Below are 22,143 nucleotides of genomic sequence, written 5' to 3'. Positions count from 1 at the left end.
TCTGAGTACCAGTTTTGTTTCAGTACTAGTTTTTCAAATGATGTAAATTTGCCTGTTGCCCTTTTTTTTTTTTTTTTTTTTTGCGGTACACCGGCCTCTCACTGTTGTGGCCCCTCCCGTTGCGGAACACAGGCTCCGGATGTGCAGGCTCAGCGGCCATGGCTCACGGGCCAAGCCGCTCCGCGGCATGTGGGATCTTCCCGGACCGGGGCAAGAACCCGCGTCGCCTGCATCGGCAGGCGGATTCTCAACCACTGCGCCACCAGGGAAGCCCTGTTGCCCATTTTTAAAATGTAGGGAGATGTCACATACAACTACAATTCCCAGCCTGTCCACCAGCTGGCAATTACCAAGGATCCTCCTGTGAGCAGGCGGTAGTCTGTGCAGGTCACCTCCCCGCACTCCCAACCCACCTCTCTCCCTACCTCAGCCACCTGGCCCTGCAGACATATGGGCTTGAGACCCCTCACCCCAGGGGTCTCTCAATGCCTCTCCTCCATTGCCAACAGGAGGGTGGGCTCCTGAACAAAGCAAAGATCCCCACCCTGGTGGCTGTAGCATTACAGATGCAGACAGACAGACAACAGGAAATCAGTAAATATCTTGATACAAGGTAAAAAGTGCTATGACGGGGAAGTAGAACAGAGTAGGGGGCTGGGACAAGGGGTGGTTCACATAGTCCTATGGGAAAGGTGGGATTTGAGCAGTTCTAAGGAAGCGAATGAGGAAGTTAAGCAGGCATCTGGGGGAGGGGCTTTCCAGGAAGAGGGCATAGCCCGTGCAAAGACCCTGGGGCAGGGCCGGGCCTAGCATGTTGGAGGAACAGCCAGAAGGTCCATGTGTCTGGAGCAGAGTGAGCAAGGGGCAGAGAGGGAGGAGGGGAGGGCAGGAAGGGGACGGGGCAGGTCGTGCAGATCCCTGTGGGCCACGGGGAGAGCATGGGCTTTTATCCCCAGGGAGGTGGGAACCTTGCAGGCCTATGGGCAGAGGAGGGACTGGACCTGGTACAGGTGCTCACTGGCGCCCTGTGGCCACTACAGGGTGGACAGACTGTCAGGAGCTAGGGTGGGAGTCAAGGACCACAGGGGAGGCCATGCTGGTCCAGGTGGGCCATGATGAGGTGGGACCAGGTGGAGGCCGAGGAGGGGGGAGAAGTGGGTGGATTCTGGATATGTTTTGAAGGTAGAGCTCTAGGGAGATTTCCGGGTGGACTGGATGTGGGTGGTGAGACAAAGAGGGGAGTCACGGGTGACCCCAAAGATTTTGGCCTGTACACCTGGAAAGATGAAGCTGCAGTGATGAAGGGAAGCCGACCAAGGCAGACTGGGGGCAGGGGTAAGAACATTCCGGGCCTGGAGTTGAGGGTGAGGCCCAGCTGGCATGGACCAGGGGGTGTCCTCAGCACACCTGGGGAGGAGGGCCAGGGGTCCCGAGGCCACCTGCCAATGAAGCGTCCAGGAGGCAGAGGGGGCATCTTCGAGCTGTTTCTGGGGCACGTGGGAGTGCGACCAAGAGAGACTAAAGGGGGGGCTGCCCGCGTGGACCCAGCATTCCAGGAACCCTGCCACAAAGGAGCAGAGAAGCCTGCCAGAGCTGGAGGGGGACAGGGGTCCAGGGAGCGAGATCTGCGGGCTTTCGGGCCAGATTCCAGGAGAAAGGGAGCAAGGGGAGTGCCAGAGGGAGGCCACCATCGAGTAAAGGCGAGGGCCCCGTGCCCAGGTTGGGGTGACCTTGGCGGCCCCAAGGACAGGACCCTGGGGAGGGGTGGGCCGGAGCCGGTGGTGCAGTACCAGGGGAGGCCACCAGATGGCAGGTCTGCCGCCTTCCCGGGGGCGGGAAGCGGGGAAACCCGTGGGGAGGGTCCGCGCTCCCCTCACCGCAGTCCCCCACACACCATCCGGGCTCTGGAGACCGCTGGAACCTGGGATGCACTTTTCCTAAGAAGGGGTTCAGAGCCCTCACCAGTTTCTCAACGCTCCCGAGGCCCCTTGCCCTCTCAATTGGGAGCCGGCATACAGCAGGCATACACGATACAGGAGCGGCCAGACGATGGGCACAGGAGCCAGGCAGGGGTCGAGGGGAACCTCCGGGGAGGAGCCCTGTCGAGCCCGCGAGTCCTTTAGAGTCTAGAGAAGCGCGGGCTCCCCCCGCCCCCGGTTCCGGAAGGGGGCGGGCAGCGGACGCCCCCGGGCGCCGTGTCACCGCGCCTCGGTTGCCGGGTAACGGAGCCGGAAGGCGGGCTGGGGGCGCAGCTGCTCGAGGCGTGGGTGCCGCTGGACTGCAGCACGCGCCACGCGCCGCAGAGGGCAGCCCCCCCCGCACCTTAGGGCTGGAGGGGCGTTGCCAAGACCGCCACTGGGTCCCCGAATCCACTAGCCCACTGCCTCAGTTTCCCCAAGAGGAGGCTGGGGACCCCATTGGCGAGGGGGACAGAGGGACTCAGAGGGCCCACCGGCTCGGACCGGCGATGGGAAAAACCACAAGGCTCTGGAAATCGGGTTTAAAAAAGACATGTTTAATTAATTAAATACCAGGATGAGGCCAGGCAGGGCAAGGGGAGGGGGGGGTCACCCGAAAGCACAAATCCCTTAGGACCCTACCCCCCCACACCTCGAGAGGCCACAGCTAAAATGGCTGGAGCCAGACCCCAATGACCATCGGTCCCTCCAGACTCCTGGACACGGGGGGGGGAGGGGGGGCAGGGAAAAGTTCTCAGCTCCCTGGGTCCTCAGACCACAGTCCAACCCCCGCGGACATGCACCGGCCAGGGCTGGGACAATGAGGGGGGCGTCCAGACAGACACAAAGGGAAACAAGGCCCGGGCCCGCCCTCTGCCCCCTGGACTAAGGCATCTCACCACCGCGGGAAGATCCTCCGCAGCCCCACCGCCCTCCCCAGGACCCCAGGCACCTGTCCCTGGATCCTGCCAGGGCCGTTCCGGTCCACGCTAGTGCCATCCAAACGCCCCAGCCGCCAACTGGGAGGCAGGAAGGTTCTGGAACACAGAGGGGTGTCACAGACCTCGTGCAGCCAAAGGCGGGATAGGCCTTTTCAGGGTATGGGACAGGGAGCCTGGGTCCCTTCCCATTCCAGGGCCGGGGTCTTCAGTCCCTCTGTCCAAAATGAAATCCAACCGCAGCCACGGTGGGAAGACACCAGGAGGGGACGTGACATCTGTCCTTCCTCATCCTAAGTTCAGACCACGCAGGCCCTCCCCCCCACACCCACAAAGCCTGAGGACAACAGACCACCCACCGGGGCCCAGATCAAGGAAGAGATTGGCGCCTGAAAAAATATTCTACCCGGTCCAAAAAAATCGAGCTATCCCAGGGGGTTCGGGGGTCAGCCCTCCCACTTCCCGCCCGCCCGCGTGGGCGGGACCTCAACCGCTGGTCCAGTGGCCATGCCCGGGGCAGGATGGAGCAAGGGCCCGGGGCCTCCTCACCCCCATCCGCAGGGCGGGGAAGGGGTGCATTTCGCCCGAAGGCTGGCCTGGTCCCAAATAGGAGGGATTGATTGTCACGTGATGCTGCACAAGGCCAAAGTCGGGGACTCTTCCCCTTCAGGAGAGGGGAGCCAGCCATCCAAACTGGGGGCCAGCTTCCCCACAGTCTCTCTCACTGACACATTCGCACACCCACCCAGAGGGGCAAGGCAGCCCCCCAAGCCAGCAGACAGAGGAAAATAAATAAGCCTGCAGTAACTCCCATCCGGTGATATTCGCGCCCCGCACCCCGCCCCCACCGTGAGTCAAATTGCTCTTTGGAAGAACCCCCCTTTCTCTCCCTCCCTACCCCAAGTCTCAGAAGCAAAACCGGTACCCCTATGGAAACCCTACGACCTCCCCCGTCCCCACCCACCCAGCCCTCGAGGCTGGGGAGCTGAGGGGCCCCTCCCATGAGCAGTGGGGTAGAACCTGTGGACACCTGAGATTGAGTACCCGAATGGGGGCGGCCGGGCCACACCCCCGTTTCCCTGAACGTCTCCAATGGCTTTCGGTGGGGTGAGGGGCTCCCGGAGCGGGGGATGGGGGGACACGAGGCAGCCCGCGGTAACCCCTGGTTCACCTATGGCTCTTTGCACACTTCATCCCAACCTGGACAGAGGGGCCTGGGGACCAAGTGTGAACACCGGTTAGGGGGTGCCTTTCTTGGGCCACCTCCCCCCAAGGCCCACACGTCCCTCAAAGCAGGGAGGTGGCGAAGGGGGAAGGGGGACGCCTCCTGGCCACCCACCCGGGGTCCCTGTTTAACAGCTGGGAAGAGAGTTAACGATCATGGCTATATACAGACACGGGGCCACTACCCCTCCCGAGAGCAAACTCCAAGGCCCGGATGACCCCGGTCCAGTCTCAGACCCCTCCTTGTTTTCTCGAGGGGGCAAGGGCATCTTGGGGGGCCCTCAGGGGGACACTGGAAGGGGCCGGGCTGGCGGTCAGTCCGTTCCCCGCCCCGGGCCGGGACAGCAGGCGTGTTGCTGGTACTCCATGCCCAGGCCCAGCGGGGGCGCGCTCAGGGCGGCTGGACTGGGACTCTACAGGCCGGCGGGAGCCGGGCTGGGCACCGGGCTGGGCGCGGGGCTGCCCGCCAGGCTGCAGGGCAGCGAGTCGCTGGGCGAGGTGCTGCGGGCGCCCGGGCGCCGGAGCAGTTCCGGGCGGAAGCCGGGGTGGCGGCGCGCGTGCTTGGTCAGGTGGTCGCTGCGGGTGAAGCGCTTGGAGCAGAGCGGGCAGGGGAAGCGCTTCTCGCCCGTGTGCGTCCGATGGTGGCGGGCCAGCTCGTCGGAGCGCGCGAACTTCTTGTCGCAGCCCGGCCAGTCGCAAGCGAAGGGGCGCTCACCTGCGCGGAGGAGGCGGAGGACAGACAGACATTGGTCAATGTCGGGGGAGAGAGGGAGAGGAGGAAGTCCCATCAGATCCCCAAAGGTCCTCGTCATCTGCCTCATCCCTCCCCACCTCGTTCTAGAGGCTGAATTCTGGGCGTGAATTTAAAACGTGTAGATGTTTAAAGAAAACGGCCCCAACTCATTTCGCGAACCCCCGTGAATACTCTCCCCTCTATTTCCTACGACTAATGGTAATCAGACTGGGAGCAGCTGCCATGGGTTGAAAAGAGAATCTACAGAGACCGCGTTCTCCCAGGACCGCGCGCCCGCGCGCCCCCACCCCCAGGAAGGCGCCACCTCGGTGTCATGTGTACTTGGCACACACGTGTCCGCTCCCAACGCACGTCGAGTTTTCGGAGAGGCTTCTTATGCAAACGGGTCCTGCCGTCCCCACTCCCGCGAAACTCCCTTCTGCCCTTCCTGTGGGGGCATTCGGGGTCTCCCAGGTGCTCGCGATCCCAGTCAAGCCCCTTCCTTTTGGAAATGACCACCCCGTGGGGTGCACCGTCTGGGCAGCCTCCCATGCCTTACGCCACTGCTGACCCTCGTGGCCCCTCTACAAGCTGAGGGACATGTGAAGGGACCCCCAACCCCGGGGCCGCACTCGCAGGGTGCGGAGGGACGCAAGGCGAGACGGGGACAGCCCCTGGGTGTGCGCGGGGGAAGGGGCGGAGCCCGAGGCAGCCCAGGACTCGCCCCGCCCCAGCGGAGCAAAGGCGAGGGGAGGGGCGGGCCGCCACCGGCAACTTCCTCCGCAGACCCCTCCCACCGCCAGGCCGGCCTCGCCCATCCTGCCCCTGCGGGCCACGGCCTTCCCCGCCTGCCAGTCCCCACCCGCCCATCCCTTGGGGGGGTCTCCGCCCCGGAACAAGGTCGCCCGACCCCCCTCACCAACCCGGGGGGTCACCCGACCCCCCTCATCAACACATCAACGTCTGTGTTGTCAGCGTGTCCCCAGCCGACCCAGGGGGACCCCCGCCACGCCCCAGACCCGGGGGCCGTGAAGCACCCAAGAGTTTGCACCCTTCTGGACCCAGCGCCGGGTACCTGGGACCCTGGAATCCCCAGGCGTTGTGTTGCCCAATGCTCAGGGGGTTTGCAGGGTGTGTTGGGGGTGGATAGAGTGTGGACACGTGGGCAGGGTCGCCCCTCGTGGCACTGGACGGAACCCAGCAGAGGAAGAGGGGGAGGCCAGCTGGGGGGCAGGAGGGGGAGCCACAGTGGGGTCAGGGTAGGTTACACACTGGGAGGCCCACACCGAGCACTGGGGACTGCGGTGACCCAGGCTGACCCTGCCTCAGGAAACACGCCCACCGGTGGGGGAGGTGCTGAGGGAGACAGACTGAAGGGTGTCCTCAGCCGAGGATCAGAGAAGCACCTGAAAAGCAGCACCCTAGTGGGGGCGTGCACCGCTGACCAGGAGCCGGAGGTGGGGGCCATGGGACAGACCCGCAGCCGTGGGGTGGGGGGAACCTGCATTCTCAGGGTGACCCAGTGACATCTCTGCTCTGGAAGCTCAAAGCCCGCCCTGGGGAGAGGGCTGGGAGGGGGAAGGGATCGCGAACCACTGAGGGGCACCAGTGGACTTCAGAGGGGCTGCCCAGGAGAGAGCGGGACTAAAACCTCCCCTCCCCCACCCCTTCCTCCTGGTCGCACTCGGACACCACCAGCGAGGCAGAAAAGCGGGGGCGGGGGGGTCAAAGCCCAGCAGCCTCCCCCAGAAAGTTTCTTGTGGGATACCTATCGGTTATACTCACGGCTGGGGGAGGGCACGCCCCAGGAGGCTGGGGACCCAGACGCGCTGGTGCCACCTCCCCCAGGGGTCACAGGCCACAATCATGGTGCTGGGGGGAGAGCAACTGTCCAAGACCACAGGTGGCCCCAAATCCGTGGGGCTGCCCCCCCCACACACACCCCCCATGCTTCCCCTGCAACAATCCAGCAGGCAGAGTCCGCAGCCGCTGGGGGAGGGGCCCCGGCGGGGACGTCCTCCATAGAATCACGGGGCTCAAAACAGCCCCAGAAGGTACACCCCACCCCACCCCACTTGGAATCGACAGGTCCCGAGGGCCTAAGTCTGGGGGCGGGGCTGCTGGCTTCCAAGCAAACGGGGGCCTGGGGGAGCGACGCCCCTCCGAGGGGCATGCGGCCTTGTCGCCATCTTGCAGGACGCAGGCGGGGGAGAAGTGGGGGGAGAGGGGGGCCAGCCCGCCACGGGTGCGCCCCACAGTTGGCTCACTTCCCCATTTAGGGCAGCGGGGCCCGCCTCCCGCCCTGCCCTCCCCTCTCTCCGTCCCGCAGCTCTACTTTGCCACCAGCAGGTTGCAAGAGCGGTGCCAGTGCCCGCAGGGGCCGGACGCCTGCAGCCGCCGGGAACACAGCTGCCGCACGTAGCTCAGCGGCGGCAGGGACATCCGCAGCCCCAGCCGGCCCCGCTCACGTGGTCCCGCTCCCGCCGGGGCCGGGGGTCGCCTCGCCGGCTGGCCGCCTGCCAACCCCGCCCCACGCCGGGTTGCTGGGTAGCGCAGCGCACGTGCACACGTGGGTGGCGCGGCCCAGGGCTTGCAGGCTTCCCTCCCCACAACGTCGGGCGGATGCCTGCAGGATGCCAGGGCCTGCCACCCTCTCAGTCCTCTGGCCGGGAAGGGCGGTAACATTCAGAGGCTCAGCCGGCATGCCGGGTGCAGCTGCCTGTCTGCTGAGTCCACCTGGGTGCCGGAGGAGGATGCGGTGGGCGGGGCTGCGGTGGACTTGACCCTCTGACTTGGGCTGGGACTAGGGGTGAGCTCAGGACGGCCGGAAAGGAGGTCCTGGCGACCGTGCGCCAGGCCTGGCTCAGTGTGCTCGGCCTTCACGGGGGACAGTGCCCCACCTCCCCGGGCTGGGGCTGGGGGGCCAAGGGTCTGACAGCTGACCTTCACTGTGACCTCCTGAGGTCATCACTAACCTAAGAGGGGGGTGTGTGGCCCACAGCCAACCCTTGCGCAAATGCCCACCTACCAGGTGGACTGCACCGGGGGAGGGGCCCAGGTAAGGTAGCATCCCAGGAGAGCTGGAGAAGGCTGGGACTGCAGCAGGTGCGGGGGCAGGGGGCTTCCCAAAGGAGACAGGCCTGAGCAGGCCGCGAAGGACAGTACGGACATACAGCCAAAAGGATTGAAAATTGATGGTGAGGTCCGGGGGTCAGAGCACAGGGTCCCCGTGCGGCTGGCCATCCTGATGGCTTTAACAAAGACCAACCCGTGCGAAGTTCATGTGCTCTGTGATCTTAAATACTCCCTAGACGTTAGCCACCCCCATCTCTCTCCCTGTCCCCGCCCCTCCTGTAGGTTTTCCATTTCAATTGCTCTGCGGTTGCCACCAAAAACCGTAGGCAGGGGTCTTGCAGGCCCTCACCTCCCCACGTGGTACCTGGCAGCAAATCCCATCAGAGCCCCTTTCAAAATATGTCCAACCCCCCCCCCCCAGCTCAGCCCAGGAGTGAGGCGGCAGCCCATCGGCGGGTGCCTGGGCCGCCCAGCCTGTGCTCTGCTCCCTGGCTCGGAGTCGAAGCTGAAGTCTTCACCGTGGCCTCGCTTCTCTGCAGCCCCGGTAGCTGCTCCTCACGCACCGCCTGGAACCTCTCCCCCATCACTCCGTCCCTTCTCTGTGCTAACGTCACCCTTCAGAGCAGACGCTCCTTATCCCGCTGGGGTACCCCTCCCACTGTCCCCGTTCTCGGCTTTCTTATGCTTATGCTCAGTCTCTCCTGGGAATGATATGTGCCCCCCACCTGACCATAAAGCTGACAGCACAGGCCTGGCACACCGTGGGTGCTTAACACATCCGTGGAAAGCGTCTACAAGCCCCAAGAATGGCACTCAGGTTGCTACAGCTCCAGCAGCAGCTAACCAGCTAGCTTGCTGGTGCGTCATCTGGTTTACCTCCCCACCCCCCAGGTAGGAGCCACCACTACCCCCGTTTACATAAAAAGCGGGCCACCTGCCACCCCACACCTCTCCTCCCTCCTGGGGAACCCAGGCTGCCCTCGCTTTGCTTCCCCACTCGGACTGGCATCTTCAGCATCGGGGGTGATGGCCCACTCAGTGCGTGTGTGTTCAGGCCCCCCAGAGCATGTGTGTTCCGGAGCCCCGCTGTTCTGGAAACGGGACTGGGTGAGGGTGGCCCCCCTCCCTCCCCGGGAGGTCAGCTCCTCAGGCTGGTATCGTGTGCCAACTCCCGGGCCATCTGGGCCAGCTTTATCAGGGAGCCTGGGTGGGGGGTGGTTATCGCCCCTTGCAAGGTTGGGGGCACCCTCCCCCGCCCCCCAGCTGGGGCACCAGCACCGTGAGCAGTCCCAGCTGCTCGCTGCACCCTGCTGCGGGAGGAGGGGGCTGGGGGGCGGGCAGTCCTGGGCACTCGCACCCCACCCCACGCCCTGGCACTGCCCCATTCTGGCCCCCCAGATAAGCCACCAGTCTCCTGCGCCCCACCTGGCACGCTAGGGGCGCTCACAGCTCTGCAAGGCGTGGAGGTGGGGTCTGCTGACTCAGACAGCCCTGGGGGGTGCGGTGGCTACTTCCCCTCTGGGCCTCAGTTTCCCTGTCTGCCTCTCCTCCTGGGGGCCTGTTCAGCAAAGAATACCACCACCACCACCCCCCTTAGGCCGCTCGGCAAACAGGGGTCGCCCTAGCCGCCTCTTGTCCCCCAAGTCCTGGGCCTTGTCCCTCCCACCCAATTCGTGCGGTGGCCCACTGCTCTCCCTCCAACACAGTGGCCCCCCTCCTCGATCCCTCTGCCGGATCCTAATCCCTTCCCCATAAACGGATTTTCCTCTGCAAAGCCGGGCCTGCCCGCCCCCCCCACCTGCCCTTGGGATTAAAGGGCACACTTACCTACTCTGCCCCCTCCCCACCTCCCACCCACCACAGCCGCAGCCCTCCAAATCCATGCCCCAGGGTCCCTGCCCCCACCCCCAGCAGCCAGGGTGCCGGCCCCTCTCCTGGGACACACCCTTCCCTGCTACATCTGACCCCGCGGTGTCGCTCAGCGGCCTCTTCCTACAGGAAGCCTTTTCCTCCATCACCGCTGCTGTCACTGTCCCCCCAGTGTTCCAGGAGTCGCGGGGGACGGGGGCTGGGTCGTCCCCACAGTGCCTCTCACACACTGTAAAGGCTCAGCTACTCTTGCTCTGGCTCAAGCAGACAGGGTTTTACAGGGGGTCTCAGCTGGAGGTATTGCCGCAACGCCCAGGGGACACTGGATGATGTCTGAGAACATATGTCATTGTCACAACGGGGGGTGCTCCAGGTGGGGGCCAGGGAGGCTGCTCAACACCCTACAGTAGCCAGGACGCCCCACACAGACAATGAGCCCCGAAGTCAGCAGGGCCGAAGGGGAGACCCTAGACTAACAGCCCCACTTCCAGATCTCAGCTCCTTGCGGGGAGGGGGCCTGAGCCCACCAGAAGGTGCTGGACACTGGGGGCACTGGGGCAGGGGAGCAGTCCGGAGACAAGGGAGGTTGGGAGAGCGAGGAGTAGATTGCCAGCCTCTCCGCCCCCGCCCCACCTCCCTCCCTCTCCCTCTCGGTATCCACGGCAACCGCGTCAACATCTCCTGCAGCTTCCCAGTCCTTCCGTGCCCCACACTGGAGGCAGGAGAGCTCCTTCTGGGCCAGGGGCTGCGGGCCAGACACAGGGGACCGGAGGACAGCCGTCCCCGCTCCCCCACAGCTGGGTGGCCCTGTGAAGGACCCCATCGCCCCTCCTGGTCTCCCCACCCCAAACCTCTGTGCCAAATGGAGCAGGGATGATGAGGCACCACACTCAACTCGCCTGGCTCCTGCTGGGCCTGCTTGCTCATCTGTAAAATGGGGCCAGGCCAGGATGGGAGCTCTCTTTACTTTACAGAGAGGAGAGCCGCCATCAGGCAGAGGCGGGTGGAACGGGACTCCCTCCCAAAGGCCCTCGGGGGACAACGGCGCAGCAGACAGCCATCATCTAATTAAAGCTCCTCATCAGATCACTCCCCAGGCCTGCCCCCAGCAGTGGGCAACAAGGTCCAGACAAGCATGGCTTCCCCACCCCAAAACAGGCATAAAAACAGCTGCCCCCTCCCCTGGGGGCTGGAAAAACCCAAAGGCCTTGACACAAACCCTGGGTAGGGTTTGGTGGTCCTGAGCACTAGACAGATGCTGAATTAGCAATCACTGAGCACAAAGGTGCCCCAAACCCTCCAAAACCGGCACCAAAGGTGCCTAGGTGCACGACTTTCACTCTCAGGAGCAGCACCCCCCCCACCCCAGGGCCCAGCACCATTATTATCCAGGGGGCAAGGCATGGGGGGATGGCACCCTGCCCTTCCCCACCCATCACTGGGACACCCCAACTCAGTCCCCTGGGCCTCGCTTTCTCTTCAAAACCAGAATGGCAATACTGACATCCAGGCGCTCGACAAGGAGTCCTTTCTCCCCCAAAGGCTTAGGGGGGCGGCCAGTACTGCCTGGGGGCCCACGGAGGTTCTCAAGGATCCCAGAATACCCTGGGGAAGTGTCCCTACAGAGCCACAGTGGGAAGGGGGGTGGCCACCCCCTTCACCAGACCCAGAGACTCAAACAGAATGTGGAAAAAAGCAAACCAAACTAGAGCACTAGGGGGTCTGAGCCACTCTCAGGGGTCACACCATCCATGTCTCTGCCACAATGCTAGGTCCAACCCCGCTTCCATGCACCCGCTCCACGTGTTCCTACAGTGGGAGCGTGTCCACTGAGTCAAGCTGATGCACCCTACTGCCCGACATGACCCCCATAACGGCCCTCAGAAGAAGGCAGCCCGGAGGCGGTAGGTAATGTGCTAGAAACGGACAGAACCACCAAGTCCAAGTGCACGCCCACCCAGCCCCCCTGCCCTTTCCAACAGAAGGAACACCTCCAATGTTCAAACTCAGGCTGGTGACCAAGGCCCACCATCCCCAGACCCCCAGCCCAAGAGAAAATCCTCAGGGTTGAGGGTGGGACTCCGTGGGGAGGACTGGGGGGACCCACAGGAGGAAAAAGAGGGGGTGACAGAGTGAAAGGGTGGCCAGAGCCCCCCTACCTCCGGCTCCCTAGCGGCCCTTCCCCACCCCCGGCTGGGCTGTGAGACGTGACAGTGTCGCGCGGAACCCACCCCCGCCCCCAAGCCTTCCCGGCTCCCGCTGCAGGCGGGGGCGTGGGGGGGACCCAGGAAGCTGCGAAACACACTGAGGACGTGACACCCTTAGGGGTCCCCCTCCTCCCCAGACTCAAGCCCTAACCCGCACTCCCAGCCCTGCCTTCCGCGTTATTAAAATACATATAAAGGAAAAAAAAACGTGTTGGGCACCCCCCAACCTGGCTCTGCACCAGGCGCTCCGCCGCTCTCTGGGGTGAATCCTCGCGGCCACCTCGGAGGCAGCGCGCGGTTCCTCCTGCCTTTCTACAGAGAAGGAAACCAAGGCAGGAGAGAGAACGAGAACCTCAGAATTGGACGCTCCGACCACGATACCCACCAACCAGATCCGAAACCAACGGAAAATAAAAGAGAAACGAGGCCGAGAGCGAAGGAGATTGCCCGGGAGCCCCGATCCCGCCCGCGGACCCCGCCGCGACGCGCGCCCCGCGAGCCGCTGCCGCTGCCTCGGCGCCCGCCATCCGCTCGCCGCCCGACCGCGTGGCCGCCACGCCCCCCGCGCGCGCCCCACCCACCAAGGCCCCGCCCTCCCGGCCGGCGCGGCGGCGGCCCGGGCGCGCCCCCCTCCCCGCCCCCGACGCGCCACGCAGTTTCGGGGTCCCGGCGGGGGGGTGGGGGGAGCGCGGGAGGCCGCCCTCGCGCGGGCCGGGCGCGCGGCCAGACTCACCTGTGTGCGTCCGCAGGTGCGACTTGAGGTGGGAGGACTTGTAGTACGCCTTGGCGCAGCCCGGGAAGGGACAGCGGTGGCTCTTGGCGGCGGCGGGCGCGGCGCCGGGGGCGCGGCCGGAGGACGGGGACGAGGCGGCCGAAGAAGAGGAGGCGGGCGAGGCGCCCCCCGGAGCGGCGCCGGGCCCGCCGCGCAGGTCGGCCAGGATGCTGGCGGCCAGCAGGTGGGGTGCGGCGGCGGCGGCGCCTGGGCCTGGGCCCGGGACGACGGGGGCCGGCGGCGGCGGCCCCGGGGGCCCGGGCGGGGCGGCCTCGCGGCGCGGCGCGCGCACATCCAGGCCAGCGGCCGGGCCCGCGCCCTCGGGGCCCGGTCGCCCGCGGTGCACCACGGCGCCTGAGGAGATGGCCATGAGCACGTCGGCGGCGAAGTAATCCACGCACGCCACGGCTGCCGACATGCCAGGCAGGGGCGGGCGGCGCGGCCGAGCGGGCGGAGCGGAGGCGGCGGGAGCGGCGCCCGTCCGGCCGGCGGCGGCTGATCGAGTGCGGGAGGCGGAGGAGGAGGAGGAGGAGGAGGAGGCCGGCGCGCGCCGCCGCCGCCGCCGCCCGCGCTCGGCCTGCCCCGCCCCGCCTGACGCGCCCTGACGCACCGGAGCCCGCGGGGGCGGCCGCGGCCCGCCCCGCCCGGAGGACGCCCCCTCGGGGCGCACGGCCACGCCCCCCGCCTGGCGCGCCCTCCACCACCCTGCCCGCTGCGCGCGGCCGCCGGGGGCGGGGCCGGGCCGAAGGAGCCGCCCCCTGGCGCGCCTACTCTGGCAACGGAGTACGCCTTCCCTCCTTCTCCGAGCGCTCCTTCCCCACGCGGGGCGCCAGGCCGGGGAGCCAGCCCCCTCTGGCCCTCCCTTCCCCCTGCGGCCACCCCTGGTCCGCTTCCCCGAGCACCTTCTCCTCACACCAGGAAGCTCCGCCCGGTCCCCGCTACGGTCCCGCCTCCGGGGCGCGCCCCGCCCCGTCCCGGCACGCCCCTCCCTCCTCGGAGGGCCACGCCCCCTAGGGCGCGCCCCTCCCTCCTCGGCGCGCGCCCCGCCTCCCCGCGGGCTCGCCCACCCCACGCTGGGGCGCGCGGCCGGCGGGGGCCCGCCCCTTCCTCGGACGCTTCCACCCTGGCCTGGGCGCGCCCCAGGTCAAGATGGGGGAGGGGTCGTTCCCCACGTGGCCCGGTGGGGGTGCGGAAGCGGCTAGCCCCGCCCCCCGGCCACGTGCGCGACCCTTCCCCCTCTTCTCCCCAGTTTGTGGCCCTGCTCGACCGCGCGCCCCCTGCCTTCTCTCGCCCGCTTGCTTTCATGGTGGGTGTCCCCCTCGCCGCTCCCGGAGACCCGCAGCTAGGCAGGGGAGGGGAGGACTCCCCGCCTGGTAGCGTCGAGCTAACGTGCGCTCGTTCCTCTTTTTTTGACCCATTCGGGAGTGAAGATGGTTGGGGTCACAAAGGGTGGGGCGCGGGGTGCTTTGGGTTGGAAGAGTGGGTCGGCCCCGCCAGAACAAGGGGGTCGGGAACATCAGTACCGGCGCCAGTCAGGGATCTTTGGGCCGCAGACGGGGCAAGTGGGGCCTCGGCAAGACCCCGAGGACGTCGTGGCCAAGTTGTTTAATGTCGATGACGCCAGGAACGCAGATGCCCGGGGTCCGCCCAACCCTCAGGTCTGAAGCAGCGGGCGCGGGGAAGTGGGGCGATGGGGTGGTCCCCTCCATTGCGATCACGCCCCCGCCCCTTCCTAGGCAGGCCACGGGGACCGTGCAGTGGCAGGAGCGGCCTCCAGGGGACCTTCCTGCACGGGTTCTTGTTTTCTCGGTGACCCGCCCTGAGCTGGGTGTGGACAGAGGCCGGGGGCTCTAGCCCAGACCCCATCCCGGGACTGAATACTCACCCTGGCCACCTGCAACACATACCCCCTCCACGCGCTGGCTGACAAGGCCTGGCTCCACCCCATGCGTCCCCCTGGTCTAGGCCCGACCATCCTTGGTGGTGCCAGCTTGTGCCAGCCTCCTCTGGGGGCCTGCCCTTGCACAAGGGTGGACAGAGGGAGGGAGAGGAGAGGGGCATTGGAGCAATGACTTCAGGCTTCAGAGAGGAGATGCCGCTTCTTCCTTTAACAGATGAGCCCACTCCCACTCCAGGTGGGCACTTGGTGGGCGCCGGCTGTAAGCATTCCTGCTGGCCGGGGCCTCGTGTGCCTTTGAAAGTCTAGGAGGGTGGCCCACCTGGGCAGGCCCCCACCCTCCACCATCTCAGCACAGCCACCCGCAGGTCTTCCCCAAGTCCCTGTGCCTGGCCTCTCCCAAGTCCAGACAAGGCAGGAAGTGCTTTGCAGGCTGCCCCCATAGGCCCCAGCTCACCCCAGCATGTGGGGAAGAAGCAGGACAAGAAAGATGCCGGGACCCTTTGTTCGTTCCTTCCACTGATGTTTATAGGACCCCGAGCAAGATCTCCCCAGTGGCTTTGCCCTCCAGGGGCTCAGAGTCTAGGTCAAGGCAGCTGGGACTCAAGACAGTGGCACAGCGGATGGACACCGGCCTGGCAAGTGGAAGAAGTGGGGGTAGCATCCCAGAGATGGCTCCACCTGGGGCCTGCAGTTCAAGGGGGCAGCCACGGGAAACTGGGGCAATAACTTCCCACAGGCAAGCGAGGGGTGGACCATGGCAAAGCAGGGCTTAGGACTGCCGTCCCGGCTGTGCCTGGCAGATCTCACGGCCCCAGACAGACCATTTTCTCAGAACCCCAGGTGTGCACTCGCTCCCACGGATAATCAGGGTCTTGGACCTGTGGCTTTCTTCCACGGACCACTTGTGCAGGCAGGAGACCCCAGGCGGGGGACCACACTCCACCCACAGTGTTTCTGTTCACACCCCAGGCCCCGGGGGATGCCTGGGTGACCCCTGATGACCCCCCCTGCCCCACCTTGACCCCATGCCCACCTCTGCCTTATGTTTTGTCACCCTATCCTCACTACAGCCCTTCAGGAGTTGTCACCCCATTTCATAGATGAAGACATCAAGGCTGGGAGAGGTCTCAGAAGTGGCCTGAAGTGGCTGGCCCACGTGGAAGAGCTAGGAGGCAGCAGAGGGTTTAGGGGCCTGAGCTTCTGTCCTGGCCGGGGCACCCACACAGAGGTCAGTCCCTTTTTTCTCCAGACCTCAGTTTCCTCACCTGTAGATGGGGGCCCATCTCTAGCCTTCCCTTCTGGCACCAACGAGTTCAGGGGGGCTCTCGCCAGACCACAAGGCCAATGGAGCCAAGCTGGGCAGAAGCAGACACAGGGAGGTGTGGAAGGGAAGGGGGCTCAGAGGGTGAGCCTTCCAGCTGCCAGTGAGGGGAAGGCAATATAAAGTGGAGCGCATTGGAAACATGGATGCCCTGGGGCCCCAACAGGTCAGAGTGGGAATCTAGGCTCGTGTACCTGCGTGTACATCTGTGTGTCTGTATGTGTAGACATTCTGGAAGGACCATAGCTTTTTTTTTCTTTTAAAGACAGTGAACCCTTTACTTTTTGTCTTAATAGTACTTTCTGTATAGTTCAACCTTTTTTTTAATCCATGTGGATTTATTACTTTTATTTTCTTTAAATGTCAGTAGATATCTAGGCAGTGCAATTATGGGCCATGGGCCCTTTCCTTTCATACTTTTCCGTATGAAAAGTTTTTTCTTTTTGTTTTGGACATGCCATGCGGCTTGCAGGATCTTGGTTCCCCCAGCAGGGATCAAACCTGGGCCCCGGCAGTGAAAGCACAGAGTCCTAACCACTGGACTGCCGGGAAAGTCCCTGAAAAGTTATCTTCTAAATAACTCCCCCGCTTTGGTGTGGGCTGGGCTGAGGACAGTAACCTGCTTGTGGGGAAACCTGGGGACCCCACCTTAGCCAGGAGGTCAAGGTCGTCTTCAGGGTGTCAGCAATCCCCAGTGGGATGTAATGAAAAGGGCACCTCACTTCTGGGTGTTCTTCCCTATACCCATAGCCCTGGTCTGATCACGAGAAAACCTCAGAAAGGCCCAGATTAGGGGACATTTACAGAAATTCCCGACTGGTCCCCAAACTGTCAAGGCCATGAAAAACCAGGAAAGACTGCAGGAGCGTCACAGGTTTTAAGAGGGTAAGGAGATATGATGACTGAAGGCCATGTGGGCTGCTGGGTCGGACCCTGGAACAGAACAGGACGTTAGTGGGAAAACTGCGGAGACAGGGAAAAAAGTCTGGAGCGTGAGAATGGGCAGGTACACAAGTTAGTCCTTGGTTTTCACAAGACCCTCCCACGAGGGGCGCTGGGGGAAGGCTAGACATGGCAGCTTTTCTGTAAACCCCAAACTAGTCCGAGGTGAACATTTGAAATTAAACACGAGGAGTGGATGCTAGCAGTCCACATCGGAGGCACCAGGAGTTCTACATTTTTCACAGCTGTGTACAGAGCTGTCACAGCTGTAAATGTGGTACCTTGTGACCCAGCAATTCCACTCCTGCAAAGGTACACAAAAAATATTTTTTCTTTTTTAAAGCCGTGCACCGTGCGGGATCTTAGTTCCCCGACCAGGGATCGAACCCGTGCCCCCTGCATTGGGAGCACAGAGTCTTAACCACTGGACCACCAGGGAAGCCCCCATCCCTGTTTATTTCTAACTTGTGTCAGATTACTCACCGTGGTCCTAGGGGTTGGTCACACATAGGAGGTGCAGAAGGCCCCAGCCCAGGCCTAGCCGGGCAGTGGGCATGTGGCTAACTTCCTCCACAGGAGGTGCCAGGTCCCTGCTCCCAGCTTCTGGGGAGAGACCCAGCCCACCCGCCCACCCCCGCAACCCGTCCCTTCTCTAGGAGCGGGAGGGGGCGGGTATGGCCTGAGCCCCGTGAATTCCCTCCCCAGGGCCCCTGCTCATCCTCCATTCCTTGCTGGCCTGGGACCAACCCCTGGAAAGCAGGGGCTTCTGGAGGAAAGTTTCAGATGGCCAGATGCAGTGGGGGCCACCTATGGGCCTGGCCTCCTTGTGCCCTGCTGGGGGAGATGACAAGCCCTCTTCAAGGCCCTCTCCTGTAACGTGGGTTGCGCGGCGCTCTGCTGGGCTTCAGAGAGCACCTGGCTCGGCTCCTCCCAGCGATGACCATGACCACAGACAGGCCCATCCCTTCCACCTCACCTGGACGTGCTGTGGACACGTCCCAAGTGTGGTCCAGGGGCAGTGGTCCAGGGCAGTGGTCCCTGTGTCCCAAGACCACTTGAGCACCAGAGAGCCCAGGCCTGAGTCCTGTCAGGGTCCCAGGCCTTCTTCTCTGGGCAGCTTGGCCAGAGCCATCTCCCCTGAAGTTGGGACAGTGGGGACGGCGACCCCAGTAGCCCAGGGTTGTCGTCGTGAAGATCCACTGCACACGGCAGGAGCTTCGAAACTTAAGGGGGACGCTGATGCTGGGCTGGCACTCCCACCTGATGGAATCGCACAATTAACACGTTGGCCCTGCACCCTGACCGTGAAGCATACAGACAAGTGCCTGCCCTGGGGGAGCGCCCAGGCCCTGGGTCGGGGTGCCGGGGGCCCTGAGGGGTGGCACCCACCACGAGGCCCCATCTCAGATCTGGGCCCTGGGGGGACCACAGCTCCTCACATAGCCTTAGCCACTACGCGTCAGGGAGGACACTGAACTCCCCATCCTCTTCTGGGACCCCTGGGGCCCCCCAGTTAACACGAAGACAGCAGAACCAGAGGGGTGGGTCCCACCAGTTCAGCCTGATGGGGGGTGGGCAGTGAAGCAGGGTCGCCGGAGGAAGGAAGGGAGGATGGACGGAGGGCCCTCGGGGGCTGGGCCCTGCAGGAAGTCCAGTCGGGGCTCCTGAGGGCGAGGGGCATGCGCACAACCCGGACCCCACCCTCGGGGAGGGGCCTGTGCCTGGCTGAGGCAGCCCCACCCCCTGGGCGGGCTGTGTCCCCCGGGGTCTCTGGGTGCCAGGCGTGCCTAGGCCGCGGATCAGAGACCCTGAACCCTGGTTCCGGGACCCAGGGGCCAGGTGTCAGGTGAGGTGCGCCAGGCCAGGTGTCGAGCGGAGGACGCGAGGCTCTGGGGAGCCGGGGGGCGCCTGCTGAGCAGCGCAAGAACGCTGCCCGGTGTGAACACGTGTTTCCTGGGAAATTCACAAAATGGAGAACCGAAAGTTGGCCCTTGTCCCAGGCGGCCTGGCTCATGGGCCGTACCAAGTGGAAAGGAAGGGGGGGGTGCATCCCGGAAGGTACCACTCCCCCATCACAGCCCCTGCGGTTCAGAGGCTGAGCCCCTCAGAGGCACCCCCCGTGGGAAAGGCGAGTCCCCCGCAGAAGGGCAGAGCCCGCCGGCCGGGCCAGCCTGAGGAGCCCCTGGCCTTAGCTTATCCCTTCCTTGCAATGGGCAGGCACCGGCGAGTAAAGCACTGTGCTGACCTCAAGCAAGGTCAGCACCTCGCACTGTGACTGTACATGGGGGCCAGGGGGGAGGCCCCAAAGGCTTAAGTTTTCAGAATCCTATCTGTCAGAACTAGCATTACAGGGAACATGTTCAAGCCGTCAGCTATTTATTATGACAGAACTTTTCTTGATTTTCACGAGGGGAGTTGGGGCCTCCAGACAGTAAAGAAGTCAGCAGGGGTCAGGATGACTGGGGTGATAGAGTCTAGAAACAGAGCCCCGGACATGGAGAGCCCCTCGTGCGTGCGGTAAAGGCGGTGCTTCAGTCGGGGAAAAGAATGGCTTTATCGGGAAATGGCTTTGGGGTCGAACGATGTGGGAAAAATCAGGTTGGGTTCCTACCTTACTCCTTCTCAGAAGTCCTTTCTAGAGTTAGACCAAAAATTTAAATACATATTTAGAAAACAAACCATTATATTTACATAAGAAAACATCAAACGTTTTACAATCGTGGAGTAGGGAAGATATCTCTGAGCACTATACAAAATGCAGAAGCCATATTGATAAGGTAATGACTGATAACGATTTTAAGTGCCTGGCAAAACTAAATAAATAAAATTAACAAACAAACGAAAAAAAAAACAAAGAAACCCACACACAATCCAAGTCAAACACGAATGACAAGTTGGAAAAAATATATATCTTTTTTAAGACAGTGGGCTAATTTTCTTCGTCTGTAAAGTGTTCCTATAAAACAGTAAACCAAGAACCCAACAGAACCCAACCCAAGAACCCAATAGTAACATCAAGAACCCAATGGACAAAGAATGTGAAATACAAATGGCTTTTTAAGTATATACATGTTTATAATAGACTTCCAGTTTCAAAATGATTATATTAGTGGTAGAAATGATCAACATAAAAATAAATCTGACAGAAGCACTGAGATGTTTGATTATACTTCTAGGAAACACAAATGAAGCTACAATGAAATACTATTTTAAGGGCTCACATACCCATTTAGAGTTCTATGGAAAGCCCTTGGATCTAGTCCTTCTGTATTAAGGAATTCAGCCTCCAGAAGTACTCGTACTTGGGTAGGAAGATATTTGTACGAGGATACTGGACCTAGCATTGCCTGCTACAGAAGACTGGAAAAAACCTACATCTCAAACAACAAGAAACAGGATGAATAAATTATAGTGCTAATAAACTGGCGTGGCCACCAGGAGGACTGGATCCAGTCTATCTATGTAGGGGAAACTCAACACTCTCCAAGGCACGCTGAGTAAGAGGATCACACTTTTGTATAAACTCATTAGGTACACATGCACTTTCTTTGTTGACACATAAGAAACTGCTTCCTCTCTGCCCCAGTGGAGGGGAGCACTTGAGGTCAGGGGTGGGAAGAACACTGAGTTTTCACCCAACACTCTTCTATACTCTGAATTACTCTGTGTGTCTGAAAACATTTTTGTTCAATCGTGAGCCGTCGCTTTGGACTTGCTGCACTGCGGAGCCCCGGCACTCAGGGAACTTACATTCTGATGGGGTGAAAAGACGGCGGGCTCTTGTGACACGGGCAGCAGTGGGGTCAGTGGGAGCACAGGGCTGGGGGGCGGCTTCGAGGAAGAAATACTGCAGGGGGAGGCTGAGGAGCCGGACGTGCTGAGGGGGATCGGCAAAGGCCGGGCCATAGTGGCGGCACGTCGGTCACGAGGACCACTCCGTGCAAAGGCCCCGCGGCGGAAAGGACCCGATGCTCTCTGCTCCCGAGAGAACACACCCCACGTTCAGTTTTGCTCCTAGACGTCCTGGATTATCAAACACGAGCCTAGCCTCCCAGCGGGAGGGCCCGTGGGGCTCGGGAGGGTCAAGGCCGGGTACCGTCCTGGGTCAGGGACGGCGTGCCCGGGGCCACTCCCGGCTCTTCCAGCGCCCCAGGCCCGAGGGCCAGCTGTGAGCCACAGAGAGCGCTGACACACACCCGCCGCCGTCGGCCGGCCCGCTGGGCGCGCCCCCACGACCGGGACGGCGGCAAGGGCAGGGCCGGCCAGCCGGAGCCCCAGCCGCTGCCACTTACCGCGCACGCCGCGGTCTCCTCGCGCTTCGCCACCCACCGCCTCCGCCGTGCGCGCGCCACCCCACTTCCGCTTTCGCCCGGCCGCGCCCCTTGCCGTCTTCCCCGCCCCCAGGCCGAAGCACTGCCCCCTCTTAAAGGGGCCGCGGACCCCGAGGGGCCGAGGCGGAAGCATCGCCGGCTCCCGGCCTCGCCACTGCCTAGTGTCGCCACACACGCCGAGCCGCCGCCCGACCTCGGGGTGGATGACAGGCCTCTGAGGCCTTACCCACTGTAGAGTGCCGCCCTTGGAGGTCGCAGGGGGTACTCCGGAGGCCGTTGATGAGCCAGGCGTCTGGCCAGGGTCCAGGGTGACGCGGACCGACCCTGTCTTCAAGGGCACCCCGGGCGGAGGATACAACTCAGACCAAGGTCCGGAGGCGTGTTGCGGGGTGCTCATGGTGACCTCATTCCTGGGGAGGCCCCACGCGGCCTCGGACCTGCCACTGCCCTCCACTGGACCCAAGCGTCCCCGTTTGCAAGACTCTCTTAGCTCTCTGGGCAGCGGGAGCCGAGGACGGGTGGGGTGGGATGGGAAGAGCAGCCCTGCGATGTCTACCACACGGGCACGGAAGGGTTGTCTGCCTCTCTGGGGGCCCGGAGCAGGCCCAGCCTAAACCGGCGGCGGCCACTTCCACCCCCAGGGTTGTCTCGGAGACAGGAAGCCCACCACCCTCCCCAGGCGCGCCCTCTGAGCACGCAGCGTCCTGGGTTCAAATGCTGCTGCCCCTCCGTCACCACCCAGGCAACCTGCAGCCCCAAGGACCCGAACTGGACCCCTCTTCTGTAGGGAGTGACCTGACATCCGCAGTTGTGAACTTTCCTTGGGGGGTTGGGGACAAAGCCCGGCCCCCTCTTCGTGCTTGCTGAGCCCCA

The 22,143-nt window shown here is 63.3% G+C and overlaps 1 protein-coding gene across 2 annotated transcripts; it reads right to left on the bottom strand.

Moving 5' to 3' along the window:
* Positions 1-2,494: 2,494 nt before the first annotated feature.
* On the bottom strand, positions 2,495-22,055 carry KLF16 (KLF transcription factor 16). Of its 2 annotated transcripts, none has more exons than XM_049708114.1 (2): positions 21,232-22,055; positions 2,495-4,835 (listed from the first exon to the last, which is right to left on the bottom strand). In XM_049708114.1, exons 1-2 carry the CDS (start codon positions 21,665-21,667, stop codon positions 4,534-4,536), a joined length of 738 nt encoding a protein of 245 aa, XP_049564071.1. In that variant the 5' UTR covers positions 21,668-22,055; the 3' UTR covers positions 2,495-4,533. The 2 variants fall into 2 exon arrangements, with proteins under 2 accessions (XP_049564071.1, XP_033273406.2); XM_033417515.2 differs by lacking the exon at positions 21,232-22,055 and adding an exon at positions 12,738-13,728.
* Between the last annotated feature and the right edge of the window lie 88 nt (positions 22,056-22,143).

The sequence above is a fragment of the Orcinus orca genome, chromosome 3, assembly GCF_937001465.1.
Source record: "Orcinus orca chromosome 3, mOrcOrc1.1, whole genome shotgun sequence".
Taxonomy (NCBI): Eukaryota; Metazoa; Chordata; class Mammalia; order Artiodactyla; family Delphinidae; genus Orcinus; species Orcinus orca.
Note: the sequence above shows the minus strand (reverse complement) of the source record. Positions and strands in the feature narration are given on the sequence as shown.

Bases quoted from the DNA above. Each gene is read 5' to 3' on its own strand.
- KLF16 (XM_033417515.2), bottom strand. From the start codon at position 13,194: ATGTCGGCAGCCGTGGCGTGCGTGGATTACTTCGCCGCCGACGTGCTC. The intron at 4,836-12,737 runs GTGAGTCTGGCC...TCCTCCGCGCAG, and splicing joins GCACCTGCGGACGCACACAG to GTGAGCGCCCCTTCGCTTGC.